This window comes from Leiobunum rupestre, chromosome 10, assembly GCF_980474605.1.
Source record: "Leiobunum rupestre chromosome 10, qqLeiRupe1.1.hap1, whole genome shotgun sequence".
NCBI classification, from domain to species: Eukaryota; Metazoa; Arthropoda; class Arachnida; order Opiliones; family Sclerosomatidae; genus Leiobunum; species Leiobunum rupestre.
The window spans coordinates 11033614-11047450 of NC_143393.1; the positions used below are offsets into that span (position 1 = coordinate 11033614).

At 37.6% G+C, this 13837-nt stretch overlaps 1 protein-coding gene across 3 annotated transcripts in view; it reads right to left on the reverse strand.

Moving 5' to 3' along the window:
- The window catches only part of Gbeta76C (guanine nucleotide-binding protein subunit beta-2), a 31800-nt gene that overhangs the window by 17474 nt on the left and 489 nt on the right, over positions 1-13837 (reverse strand). For 2 of the 3 annotated variants that reach the window (XM_090160861.1, XM_090160860.1), the window contains exons 4-10: positions 13692-13837; positions 13549-13612; positions 12813-13051; positions 9672-9801; positions 9429-9500; positions 7325-7541; positions 7137-7257 (exon numbers count right to left, since the gene is read on the reverse strand). In XM_090160861.1, coding sequence (XP_090016987.1) covers positions 7151-7257; positions 7325-7541; positions 9429-9500; positions 9672-9801; positions 12813-13051; positions 13549-13612; positions 13692-13837 — 975 coding nt within the window. In that variant the 3' untranslated portion in view covers positions 7137-7150. Of the gene's footprint in view, positions 1-1673; positions 1757-7136; positions 7258-7324; positions 7542-9428; positions 9501-9671; positions 9802-12812; positions 13052-13548; positions 13613-13691 lie in introns of those variants that run through there. The other variant, XM_090160862.1, reaches the window with a different exon arrangement.

A 13837-nucleotide genomic window follows, 5' to 3' on the forward strand; every position in this document is an offset into this window, starting at 1 on the left:
TGAGAAAAAAATATATAATGCCAACTGCATTTTTAAATAAGCGGCTGTCTTAGTATTATTATCAACGTGTAATATGAAGCTGGTTTAAGTCTGTAGCTTTTTGGTCTTATTTGTGAAAAAAAAACTACACTTGTGTATGTAATTCAAATTGTCCAATAAAGATGTTTGTCTTTAAAAGTTTCGGGCCATTTTCTACTGCAAGGCTGCCACACGTCAAGGAAAAGTCGGGGAATTTTGAGAATTTGTAAAAAGTAATTTTACTCTAGGTCTATGGCAAATTCTGCTATTATTTATATCCTTGAAAGGTTTTTCAAAGTTGAAATACCTTTTGTACTGAAATATTTGTTGATTTAATTTATTAACTTTTGATAAATGTAAAAAGTAAAAACTGGCTAATTTTGGCCCTAAAAAGTCAGGGAAAATAACTTAAAATGGTCAGGGAATTTGAATCTGAGAATATTGTTCCTAAAATACCTAAGTCTAATCTACCCTAAAATCGAGATTTGGCCCTTAAAGTACCCTACTTTTATGTAATCCAGGGAATACAACATAATCTTAAAATATGTTTAAACCAAGGATCCTATTGTTTAAACATCTGCTGAAAGACAGTTTACAAAATAATCAAAGCTGAAGATTAATGATAAAATAGTTCGAACATAGTACACAATGTGGCGCCACAAACTTTGAAACATAATTTCAACTAATTAATTCGTCCATGATTTAATAAAGAACTTTTGTTTTGCATTGATCCCCATTTGCTTCCTATTTTGAAAACAATTATTTTGCCCCATTTTTATCGCGAAAAGGCCATTTTTTTCCTAATCTAATTTCAGATTGTCGTGGGAGCCCTGATAAGGATATTTCAACGTCAGTACTCAGTAGTGGGTATGTTCTGCTCATTTTAGAGCGAAGACTTTAAAAATTTTGCATTCGAAATTGTGCCCTCCAATGCTTTTCTTGAAATCACGAAGATTTATAGTCTAAAGAATTAGAATATGTAGTTCTTTAATATTTGTCACGCAAATAAATATTCTCTAGAAAATTTAAGATTTATAATATTTATCAGTAAGACCATATTCTTTATTATTCTTTAATATTTGCCACCAAGATAAATAAATATTATTTTTACATAAGAACTTAAGGGAATCAATTAATGTCACCTAATTTTGTTTTCCAATTATCGTGATTGAATAATTTCAATATTTATTAAATCATTTTAATCAGCATTGAATGGTCTTGATCTAATAAATTCAGTCAAGATTTAAACGACAATTTAATAATTTTCAAAGGAATTAAAATATTTCAATAGCTATAAAATTGTTAACTCATCTCAATCAGGTTAAATCTTCTCATTAAGGATTAAAACTTCTCAATCAGGGTTTAATTTTGAAGCAGGATTTATTCATTTTCATAGGGATTAAATTGTGTCAATCATTTAATTTCAGTCAAGATTTAATTAATTTTGAACCATGATTGATTTATTTTCAAAGGAATTATATTTCAATCGGTATTAAATTGCTTCAAACAATTAATTTAAATCACTTCGATCAACATTTAATCATTTTTTTATCCTTAGTTCATTTTGGCAGATCTCGTACCACAAGGTACGGCAAATGAAAACTACTCGATTTTCAACTTCAAGCAGGATTTTGAAACACTTGTTTCATTTTAATCGCGATTTCATTCATTTTTAAATATCGATTTATCATCGACAATAGCACTACAGTCTGCGCAAGTTCAATGAATAACGGGCCATCTGTTATCGGAAAAGATAAATATAATTTATTTTTATACTGTACATAATATCTGCTTCCAAAAAACGTTCGTAGATGGCGTTACAATTAATACTGAAGTGGCGAGATTGAATGCTAAGTGAGTGTATGTATTCATTTCAACCATGAATATTGAACTACATTATTACCCATTCTACTATCTAGGGCGGAGGCATTATGCGTTTTACCAAGAATGTATTTATTTATACTCAGGGAGAATGAATATGTCGAGACTATCGACGGACACGTTGAGCCCCTAACCCCGTCACGCTAAGGGGGGGGGGGGAGGAGGCGGTCTTATTTTTTGCGTCCTCACTGCAGCGTTAATCGCGTCGAAAAACGTAATTTTTAAGAACCAATGAGATTGCAGTATTATTTGATTTTATTAAAGCGGAGGAGCATACCGGGGGCCCCAACGGGTGGAATTAGAGAAACGCTAAAAATAATCTCGACATATTCATTCTCCCTGATTATAAATAAATACATTCTTGGTTTTACTTAAGGACTTGCGCCAATCAAAATACATGCTTCGCAATTGGGCGTTTTAAAGACACAATAAAATTACTTGTAATTCTTAGAAAAATACCTGTACTACTTCAAAATCTGTTGATATTCTTAAAATATTTACCTATTTTCGTTCAAACGAAAACAAAATTTTACGAAATAGATGTAACAATAAAATAAATTGAACTAAAAAAGCCAATATAAAATATTTATCTTACGTCACAAAAAAAAGTTATTAGTATAATCGTACCACGTGCAATTGCACGCGCACTGGGAAATCCGAAAATCGTCGCGACACTCGCACGCGCTCCTAGGCTTTAAAGGTAAACGTAAAATAAACATTTAAACAAGAAGGCCAATGTTACAAAACGTTACACATGAAAACCATTTTTGAGCTTCAGCACGTGACCAACGAAGCCCCTCCCCATCATAGCGACCTAATGCAGTAGGTCCCGAAAAAAATCTTTTTATTTCCGATCGCAGCGCCATCCATGATTCTGGTCGTAAAAGCTCGAACTTTTAGTGTGAACTGTGAAGTCCTACCTCTCTGTGAAGTTAATAAGGCAGCGATTAGGAAGAGTATATTTAGCTGTTGTGTTCCCTGGTGTAAGCCATTAACAGAAACAACCTCATAGCATCTACGTCAAAATTTTCACACCAAAGGTTTCGGATAAGCTCAATAATAGGTAGCGCCCATGACATAAATTCAAATATATTCGCGGGAAAATCTTGGGGCCTGTTCGATATTCATGGATAAAAAGCTGCTTCCCGTTGAGTGCACGTAGGAAAAAATATTATAATATTTGCACTATGACCAAAAGACTATCAAGCCGCCCCCCCCCCCCCCCCCTAAGTTTGAAATCGGCATAAGAGCCCACGTATTGTGCGTGAGTTTCCGTTTTGCACCACCAGGTGGATTTATGTATCCAGTTTGGCTAGTTAAAATCGTATTTGTTTCAAACTTAAGCGGGTTTTTCTTTCTCTATGGTCTTATGCTATGACTTTTGACCGTACCAGTGGCGTAGCTGAGAACTCGGAGCCCCCCCCCCCCCTCCCCCGCAAAAATCTCTATGGACCCCCTTTTAAATTTTTTTTAATGGAACCCTATAAATGTGGCTTTTAATAACTTCATCTTAATAACCCTCTCTATTAACAGCTGATAATTTTATTCGTGTATGTTCATTTATGTGGGGTAAAGTTGATTCAAATTTCTTTTAGACCTGATATTCAATTATAATTACCTTTGAAAAACTAACGTTTATACAGGGTTTTTTTTTTGCTCGGAAAAGTGTTTTTTTTCAAAAACTATTTATAGTACCGATTTCAAATTTGGAAGGTCAATTCTCTATACCGGGGGACATCAGTTTGAGAAATTTGAGCGTTTTCGGTAATGTTTTTCACCAATTTTGAAAAATTATTTTTCGACCACTAGGTGCGAGATAAAAAATTTCTATTATAAAGTTGTAGGCCGTCATCGAAAACCCTTAAAAATTGTTCACTCGACGAAAAACAACTTATTTATCAGTGAAAATTCGAGCTTGAAAAATTTACAAGTTGGTGAAGCCAAATTACGATTGTTTGAAACGATAATTGAAACCGAATTACCTAATCCAGTTGAAACTTTGGTTAAAAAAACGACCGGATTTAAAAAACACGAGGCTATAGGTCAATCCTAAACATGCATTGGGTATTTAAAGGAAAACTTTGGGAGATTATTATCAGTGTTTGATAATATTTCGAACAATGCCTCGTTATTCAGTAGCTGAGCGTACCGAGATAGTTGCCATTTACTATGGAGAAGCAGCGCAAAACCTTAGAAGAGTGACTGAAATCTTCGCAGAAAGACATCCAAATGGAGCACCATCTGTAAATACAGTAAGACGAGCAATTCACGATTTCAATCAATTTGGTAACTTGCAACCTAGGTTGCGCGGATTGGGTCAACCGGATTTAGACTTCGAGAACAATGTACTCGCGTACTTTGTGGCATATCCTCGTCACAGTTGCGCTAACGCCGCTGCTGATTTGGGTTGTTCTGCAAATCGTGTGTGGAAAATTCTTCGTAAGAATCGCTATCACCCATACAGAGCTACGCTCCACCAAGGACTAATTGACGGAGACCATCAAAGACGTTATGAATTTCGCAACTGGTTACTAAATGCTGTCCAAGAAGATAGACAATTTTTGCGCCATGTTTTGTTCTCCGACGAAGCGTCATTTTCTAGAGATGGGCCCTTTAATCATCAAAACAGCCATCTTTGGTCTGACATCAACCCACATTGGGGTTTTGAATATCATCACCAGGTTCAATTTGAACGGGTCAATATTTGGGTTGGACTTGTTGGAAACCGTTTGATTGGTCCCTTTTTCCTGCCGACGAACCTCAACGGCCAAAGGTATTTACATTTTCTACAGAACGAACTGAGTGACGCAATCGACGACCTTCCATTGGCTGAAAGACGTCAGTTGTGGTTTCAGCAAGATGGCGCCCCTCCGCATTTTTCCCGGCAAGTAACTGAGCACCTCAACAACGAGTTTCCTGAAAGGTGGATAGGGAGAAATGGTCCAGTGCATTGGCCAGCAAGGTCACCTGACCTAACACCGCTGGATTATTTTCTCTGGGGATTCGTTAAAGCAAAGGTATACGCCACGCCCATTGAAACTAGGGAGGAACTCATTAGACGAATAATCAGTGCTTGCCGAGACGTCACACCAGAAATGGTAGAGAAAGCGTTTGAGAACTTAATTGTCCGCGCACAAACCTGTGTTGCAGCCAATGGTGATATTATTGAAAATGTTTTGTAAAAATTTATGTGAATAAAATATCTGCATTTAAAAACCAAACGTGTACATTTTTTCAAGTGTGAAAACTCTACTACGTTTGTATTAGACTTGTTCCCTAAGGGTTTTCGATGACGGCCTACAACTTTATAATAGAAATTTTTTATCTCGCACCTAGTGGTCGAAAAATAATTTTTCAAAATTGGTGAAAAACATTACCGAAAACGCTCAAATTTCTCAAACTGATGTCCCCCGGTATAGAGAATTGACCTTCCAAATTTGAAATCGGTACTATAAATAGTTTTTGAAAAAAAACACTTTTCCGAGCAAAAAAAAAGACCCTGTATATGATAGTTATTTTTATAATCAGATTCAATAATACATAATTATTTTACCAAGTAAGCGTTATTTTTTAAATCGTATTAATATTACATAAGCCTTTGCAGAAATATAAACATTTACCCATCCACTAATGATGATAGAATTAAATTCAGGCGTTGAAAATGTAAGCTCATCTTTGTTGTTTTTTTTTATTAAGAGTAGAATTTTTTTGTAATAAATGTAGTACTTTATTTATCAGTTTGGTATTAATTGCCTTTTGGCTAAGAATAAAGTTTAGTATTTGTAGCAGTCGATTCAACTTGTAATCCTCTGTCACTCGGCATAACGACAAGCATTGCCAAAAATATTTTGCTAAATGTGACGTCATGTAACACTAAGCCCTCTTATTGGTTGTCTAAAATAAAGCGTCGTTTGGTCGTCAAACATGATAGAGACCAGAGACCACAGTCTGACCTTCGACCACTAGCTAACGTTACGTTATTTCTGTTTACTTTTGGTGCAAATGATCTGCCCCATTTTAGAGTAGTAGAACGCAGCCTTAGCCGCCATTTTTTATCTACAGGGTGTCCACTAAAAAACGATCCAGGGCGAATATCTCAGAAACCGTTTTCTCTAGGAATTAAATTTTTTTTTATGTTACGTAGCACGTGCAGGGGGCAAAGAAGGATGATAACCTCGATGACCTTGAACTATGTCTTCAAGGTCTTCCAAAAACTATCTCGAGAACCGTAAGTGTTAGAAAGTTGGTTCCAATTATAAAAGTGTTCCCCGTCACGTTTTATGCCTACATAGCGTGAACATGATCGGATTCGACCAATAGTAAGTCGAGAAAATTGGTACCAAAATCACAAAGGTCGAAAAAGGGAAAATTGCAAGACAGCGCTATCAAGGTCATACTAAAATTATCTCGAGAACCATTAGGTTTAGAGCAAAAATTCCGAGGGGTTGGTCACTCCACGAACTCGGTGTACACTGTCGTACCTCTGTCTTTGCTAATAAGAGTTCGTGAACTCTTTAAAATCCGTACCTTTAACAGTACTAAGTACGCGAACTCGGTGTGCAGGTCATCCGAGAGTGACTTACACCTCGAAAAATTCCAATTATAAAGTATAATTTAAAGTTATTAATACATAAAATGTGACGAAGAACAACTTTCTAATTGGAATTTTTGCTCTAAACGTAATGGTTCTCGAGATAATTTTAGTATGACCTTGAAGACAATGGTTCAAGGTCATTCAATTTTCCAAATATTAAAATCTCCTACCATGATGCGATTGTCTAGCAAATTTCGATAATGTAGCACGACTTGTTTTGGAGTCATTAGCTCTATCTTGCAATTTTCCCTTTTACGACCTTTGTGATTTTGGTAAAAAATTTATCGACTTACTATTGGTCGAATCCGATCATGTTCACGCTATGTAGGCATAAAACGTGACGGGGAACACTTTTCTAATTGAAACCAACTTTCTAACACTTACGGTTCTCGAGATAGTTTCTGGATGACCTTGAAGACATGGTTCAAGGTCATCGAGGATATCATTCTTCTTTGGCCCCCTGCACGTGCTACTTAACATAAAAATTTTAAATTCCTAGAGAAAACGGTTTCTGAGATATTCGCCCTGGATCGGTTTTTAGTGGACACCCTGTATAGAAAAAAGCGTGAGTGACGTCCTGTGACGTCACAGTGCCATTACTCTATTCACTGCCGGTGTACGTGAAAATAGTTGGTAAACTCACCACTAAGTGAGATTCTAGTTCCACACGCGGACAGTAGTGTCCCAGGATCCGGTGACGATGGCCATCCCGTTGCCAGCCATGGTCAAGGACGTAATCCGGTTTTCATGTCCCGACAAACAAGCTGCAGGTATATTTTAATTTTATCGAAAGATACTCTATCGGAAATTGTGATATTAAGGCCATTTTACCATTTACTTCCGCAGTCATTGTGTCCCAGATGTGAACGTTTGAATCGTCGGAGCCGCATAGAATTAGGCGTCCGCTTGTGGATAAAGCGCAGGACGTGAAACCGCTTCCGGCAGTCGATGGCTTGTATATCCCTATTTGTTGGTCACCTCGGATGTCGAACAGTCTCGCTGTTTTGTCGTCGGACCCAGTACCGAAGTAATGACCACTGGTATGGTACTGTTTGGATTCGTAAAATTACGAATTATATTTTTAATATTGAAAATCTATGCCATTTCAATTCAATCGCATCATTTATTTAATTTAATGTAAACATAATGTTGGTCCAAAATAATTAACTTTAAAAGACGCCGTGTTGTTTAGTTAGTTCTTCAGCAAAAACCAGAGGACTTTTATTACGGAATTTAGGTTGTAGATAGTGGCAAATTAACCAATAGGCTGAATAAGCTTAAGCCTAGGGGCCTGAGATGTGCCTAAAGGTAGGTACCCTAATAAAGCTTAAGCGTAGGGGCCCGAGATGTGCCTAAAGGTAGGGACCCTAATAAAGCTTAAGCCTAGGGGCCCGAGACGTGCCTAAAGGTAGGGACCCTAATAAAGCTTAAGCGTAGGGGCCCGAGATGTGCCTAAAGGTAGGGACCCTAATAAAGCTTAAGCCTAGGGGCCCGAGACGTGCCTAAAGGTAGGGACCCTAATAAAGCTTAAGCCTAGGGGCCTGAGATGTGCCTAAAGGTAGGTACCCTAATAAAGCTTAAGCGTAGGGGCCCGAGATGTGCCTAAAGGTAGGGACCCTAATAAAGCTTAAGCCTAGTGGCCCGAGACGTGCCTAAAGGTAGGGACCCTAATAAAGCTTAAGCGTAGGGGCCCGAGATGTGCCTAAAGGTAGGGACCCTAATAAAGCTTAAGCCTAGGGGCCCGAGACGTGCCTAAAGGTAGGGACCCTAATAAAGCTTAAGCGTAGGGGCCCGAGACGTGCCTAAAGGTAGGGACCCTAATAAAGCTTAAGCCTAGGGGACCAGATGCTAGTTAATCGGCCACTTGTTGTGGTAGAACCCAGTGAGCTTTTAGCCCACTTAAATTAGCAATTAAAAGAACCCTTAATTACCGAATAATCCAAATAACGGCCAATTAGTATCTCCCATCTATTCTAAAGAGACCCTTTAACTAGGTTAAACTAAAAAGTCGTTATCTTGGAGATTTTTCTTCCCTTTTATTGTTTCAGTCTAGTTTTCCCTTTTGGCGTCTGGTTGACCGAACTTTCTCGAAAAAGTCATTCAAATGATACTTCTAGTTCGATTAGGCGGGTCCCGGTGAACCGGAACGATTTAACCCAAAGACATTGACTCTTGGGAGAGGTTACCCGACATGATTTTAAAAGTTACAAAGTCGCATAGAACGTGTTTCGCTCCTTTACGGTGATAGGATCAGAATTTCGATTCGTTGGACCATATGCAACATAATTACTCATAAGTATGCCTCAGTATTACATTTTCGGAGAAAAATTTACCGATTTCAAAATTACTTTTTGGCGCGTTATACTACTTCTACATTATGAGGTATATCAGACTAATTTTAAGATCCATCGAACATACAATTAACGGACATTAAAATTGGAAATTCTTATATTCCTTGCTCTATTGAAAAGGTTACCTTGGAAACGAAATCTCGTGATCGCCAGGCACGAGCAGCTGTACTATATTGTCAAATCTGGAGAACGCAGTTAGCCTTTAAACACGCTAACACCGTGTTGTGTACAAATTTCATTGGACGAACCTTTAAGCTGAACGTTTTACGGGTGGGGGAAGACAATTATCGAATTTTCTCCTTCCGACGGCAGCAGGCGCTATAGCGTCTAACCAATGAAAATTGTACACAAGAAAATGCACGACTTTTGATGAGTTGCATTCTCTTTGTGTGGGGTCAAAGACAGAAAATTTCGCTTTACTATAAAGTTAATGACGTGTTTTTTGTCACGGAATTGAAAGTGACGTAATTTTTATCCCGTAAACAAGATTTCATCAAAGAAAATGTTTTTATGACATACTTATGAGGTATTATGTTACATATGGTCGAACAGAAAGAAAGAAATGTAAAAACTTTAAAACTTACGCAAACGGAATTCACGTCCGATTCGTGGCCCCAAAATGTTTGGGTGCAATTTCCTTGTCTGATATCCCAGATCTGTAAACGAAAGAGAACATTTATTTTTTTTATATTAAGCTGTATCTAAGATTCTCGCCGTGTGGTTAGCTAAACCCGATTTAACCCTAACACCGCGTGCTTTCCCCAACGTTTAATTTCTATTTTATTTATCCGTAAGCAAAATAACGTAGGTCGAAATCGTATACTTACTTTTATCGTTTGATCAACTGATCCCGTCAAGAATGTGCTAGAGTCCGGATGTAACGCCATGGTTATCACGTCTCCGCTATGCCCGCAGAATTCTTCGATTTTGGTGCCTTTTTCTAAATCCCAGAGAATTCTGCAATAAATTGTACGATGGTTTTAAATTATGCACCAGAACCCGTTACGTTGGAACTAGCGCTAGTTAGAATTCTGAAATTAGGTGAATCGCCATAAATATGTAATTTTATTATCCCTTTAAACCGATTAATTTTAGCTTGGAAATTTTAGATTTTAATTTTGGAGCTGAAGACGAAAGAGGTTTGGGCAGTAATAATAATAATCAACTAGGCTAATACCCAAGGCAGCACCTTAGGCCTAAGTTATCTAGCGATTTTTAATGCCTTTAAACAGGTGGCCGTTTTACCTTGGATTAATAATAGTAGTTCCTACCTGGATATATCACTCTAGCGTTCCGCGTGCATTTCCTAAGTGTTTGTTACGGGTTCTGCCTTGTAGAAGGCTACGTGTTACGGGAGTTTCGGAAATTCTCCGTTAACTTCGCCGAAGCGGCGCTGCTGTCGCAAAAGTCATTTGCTTGTCAGGTTTTTTCCAAGTGATATAACCAGGTAGGAACTACTATTATTAAGCCAAGGTTTTACAATGCGTAGGTAGGGCCTATTTTAGTGGGTAGTTCTGCCGTATTTTGGTAGTTCTAAAATTCAGAACTACCCAAAATTTTCATTCCGGAAGTCATTTTGGGTAGTTCTAAAATTGAGTTTTTACAATTAAGTTATTGTTCTAAGAAAATTATAAAATATTCTGACTAGCCAAATTTAACAACGCTATCGAAGATAAAGAAAGCCAGCTAAGCTGTAAAAGGTATTGATGAAATTAGCTCGTATCTTCAGTGATCTGGATCGATTGTGCTAGTGGCGACTGAAAACTCCTAAAAATAGGCCATGTGCGTAGGAGGGGGGTGGAAAGCCCTTCATGCCACGCCAGGGATGCGATACAAAATGTATTTGTAGGCCCGTGATGAGTATGCGTTATGGTCTACTAAGAACATTGTATAGCAAGTTATTTTGCGGTTTTGAGTTTTTGACCACAGAAAAGTGTATTTAAGATTCCAACTTTAACTATCTTTTATTCCAGTGTTTTTCAACCTGTGTAACGCGGAACAATGGGGTTAGGCGGAAACATTTCAAAAATATATAAAAAGGTTAAAAACCCAAATAACAAATCTATAATCTAGCCTATTCTACTTCATATTTGTGTTGTTTTGATTAAAAATGATAATTCCGCAGTTTTGTTTATAAATAATTATAAATATTATTATATTATTATTGGCTTAGGTGGTTTTTTTTGTAAGCTCAATATGCTGATAATGGTTATAAAAAGGAGAGGGACTTCGTTAAATTTGCATATTTAATTAGTTAAAATCAATGATGTATACGATGATTTCGTCCGACCGGTTTTGAGATGCCTAACATCTCATTATGATGATGAAATGTTAGGCATCTCGAAACCGGTCTGACTAAATCATTGTATATATCATTGATTTTAACTAATTAAATATGAAAATTTAATGAAGTCTCTCTCTCTCCTTTTTATAACAAATATTATTATAATAAATAAATAATAATTTTTATTTTTAATAAAAAAAATATGTTTTATTTATTTGAAATTCGCGGCGTTTTAGTATTTAAAAATTGTTTTTCCAAACGTTGAGTGCTTTGCCCACCACCGGTACCGGGATATTATTTAATTCCTAAAATTTCAGGGTTTCCGTGGATTTTAATTCTGATAGCGCAGGGTTCCGCGGAAAATACAGGTTGAAAACCTCTGTTTTATTGACCGATTTCAAAATTACGTTTTTGCGCGTGACAGTACCTTTACATTGTGAGGTATAGCTTATTTACCTGCTTTTATACCCTAACATGGCGGCGTATTTTCACGCGCAAAATGAATTTTAAGATCCCCCAATTCAATGCTACGTTGATCATATATAATTATGATTCGCATAAGTGTACCAGATCCTTTGCTTCAACGTGTTTAAGTTTTACTGAGAGCCGTTTCTAGATGGACCTTACAGTTTTGGTGGCTTTGGGACCAAGTCTTTAATAGCGTTTTCCATTTGATTGCTCAAGATTCGCTCTGAATCTGTCTCTGACGTCATAGATCTCGCCCCAATCGACTAGAGTAAAACCGCAAATGGAACATTCCATGAACATATTCCCGCGCTTTGTTGTTTTTCGTCTGCTAGTAATTTGAATTTTCGCGTCTCGGTCTGCCATTTTGCCAAAAAATCTAAAAGGAACACGCGAAAATTTGCTCCGATCTCGATCTCGATCCGTTGATCTGTCGAAATCGGCAGATCGGTTTTAGGCGATCTCGGAGCACCCGAAAGCGGGAAATGGAACGCGCGAAAATTGATCGGAGCAGATCCGAGCACGCTAATGGAACATAAAATGTTGATCAGTGCGATATAGAGTGCTCGAGAGCAGACAAACGCTATAAGTGTAATACGTGCCCTTTGCCTCGTCATCGTAGTATGGCGCGCGCAGTAATGATTTAGACACATGTGACTAAACGTAGCAGCGGTTCTCAATTTCCATTGGTCAAAAATCCTCTAACAACCCAAAGCTATTTTTCAAACCAAAAGACCTTAGTATTCATTTAGTAGCCTAATTTAACTTAACCTAACATGAACTTAAACGTAAGCCTAAGCCTAAACTGACCTTAATTTAAACCTAGACCTAAGCTTAACCCTAACCTAAATTAATCAAAATAGAACGAACAAAAGGCCTAGCCATCAATAGTCTTAGTCGATAATTCAAAATAACGGTTAAAACGCCGCCGATCAGTTTAGTAAAATATTTTCGGCAGCGTAATCGTCGGCCATTTTCGGTATGGAGATACAGGCCGGAAGGCAGGCAAGGCTGCCAGATTTCGATAGACCGAAAACGGCCAACTCTCTCAAATGTTTTCGTTTTGAAAACGAAAATTTTGCGGCGTAGCTATCGACTAAGACTATTCGCGATTTTCATAGGAAAAGAAACCAGATGACGTAATCCGCAGCCAATGAAATTGGGAACCGTAGCTAGGTTTACTCGCTTCTATTTCGACTAACGCGTTTACTTCAATTACATTTTGGTATCAGCGGAGCCAGTAATGAGTCTGTTGTCGTCCAAAAATCGACAGCAAGAGAGGAACCCTTCGAATCCCGCAATTTCCCTGCACATTTTGGCCACTCCGGTACTACTGTCTTTGCTGTTCAAATCGTAGATGGTGCACATATTGTCCATGCCACCGGAAGCTACCAAATTTCCGGATGACGAGAAGGAAGCCGTCATTACCCAACTGGATCGAAGAGGAATTACTTGAACCTATATTCGATTACGGTTATTAACCGGACATAAATACGCTTTTGAAGTATGTTTTTAAGGGGGAAGAATACAGTAAAAGCCTCTTTTTCGTTCAAGCTGAACGTTTCTGTTTTAACCATTACTAATTGAATTATATTTTTCTTATTACGCTGAACCTTCCTCTTGTGCTTAAAATAATTTTTATAATTATAATATTAATAATTAACGAGATATCAGGTCCTAACTAAAGGGTAGTTTGGGCGCTTGCCCAACTTTTTTAGCTCCGGGGGTCCGAATTAAAACGTAATAATTTAATTACTTTTAAATTTAAAATTGTCAAAATTATTTTAAGCACCAAACAAGAGGCCGTTCTACACTTAAATATTAATGTTATAAGTTAAAATACAAAATTAAAAGAGTTCAGCGCAAAAGTAGACAATGGCCACTGTAGTTTTCCCCTTACACACAAATCTAAACAACGCGAGTAAAATGTCGGAGGAAGAGGAAACTGTCTTTACTTTGTTTCCAGTCCAGGTATCCCAGATAATCAACTTTCCGTCCAAAGACCCGGAAACGCAATGCCTGTCAAAAATCGAATCAAAGAAACGGAACTATTATGAAGAGGACGATGGTGCCCCCATTTCGGCTTTCAATCAAATACCTGCTGTCGCCGCTGAAATGGACAGCGTTGACTTTGCTGATGTGACCCTTTAGGAGTTTTTTCAGGTGTAACTGACATTTGCTCACGCCTGGAAAATCCCCGCAAATATCGGATAACTTTTTGTCGGCCGATTCTTCCTGAGCTTT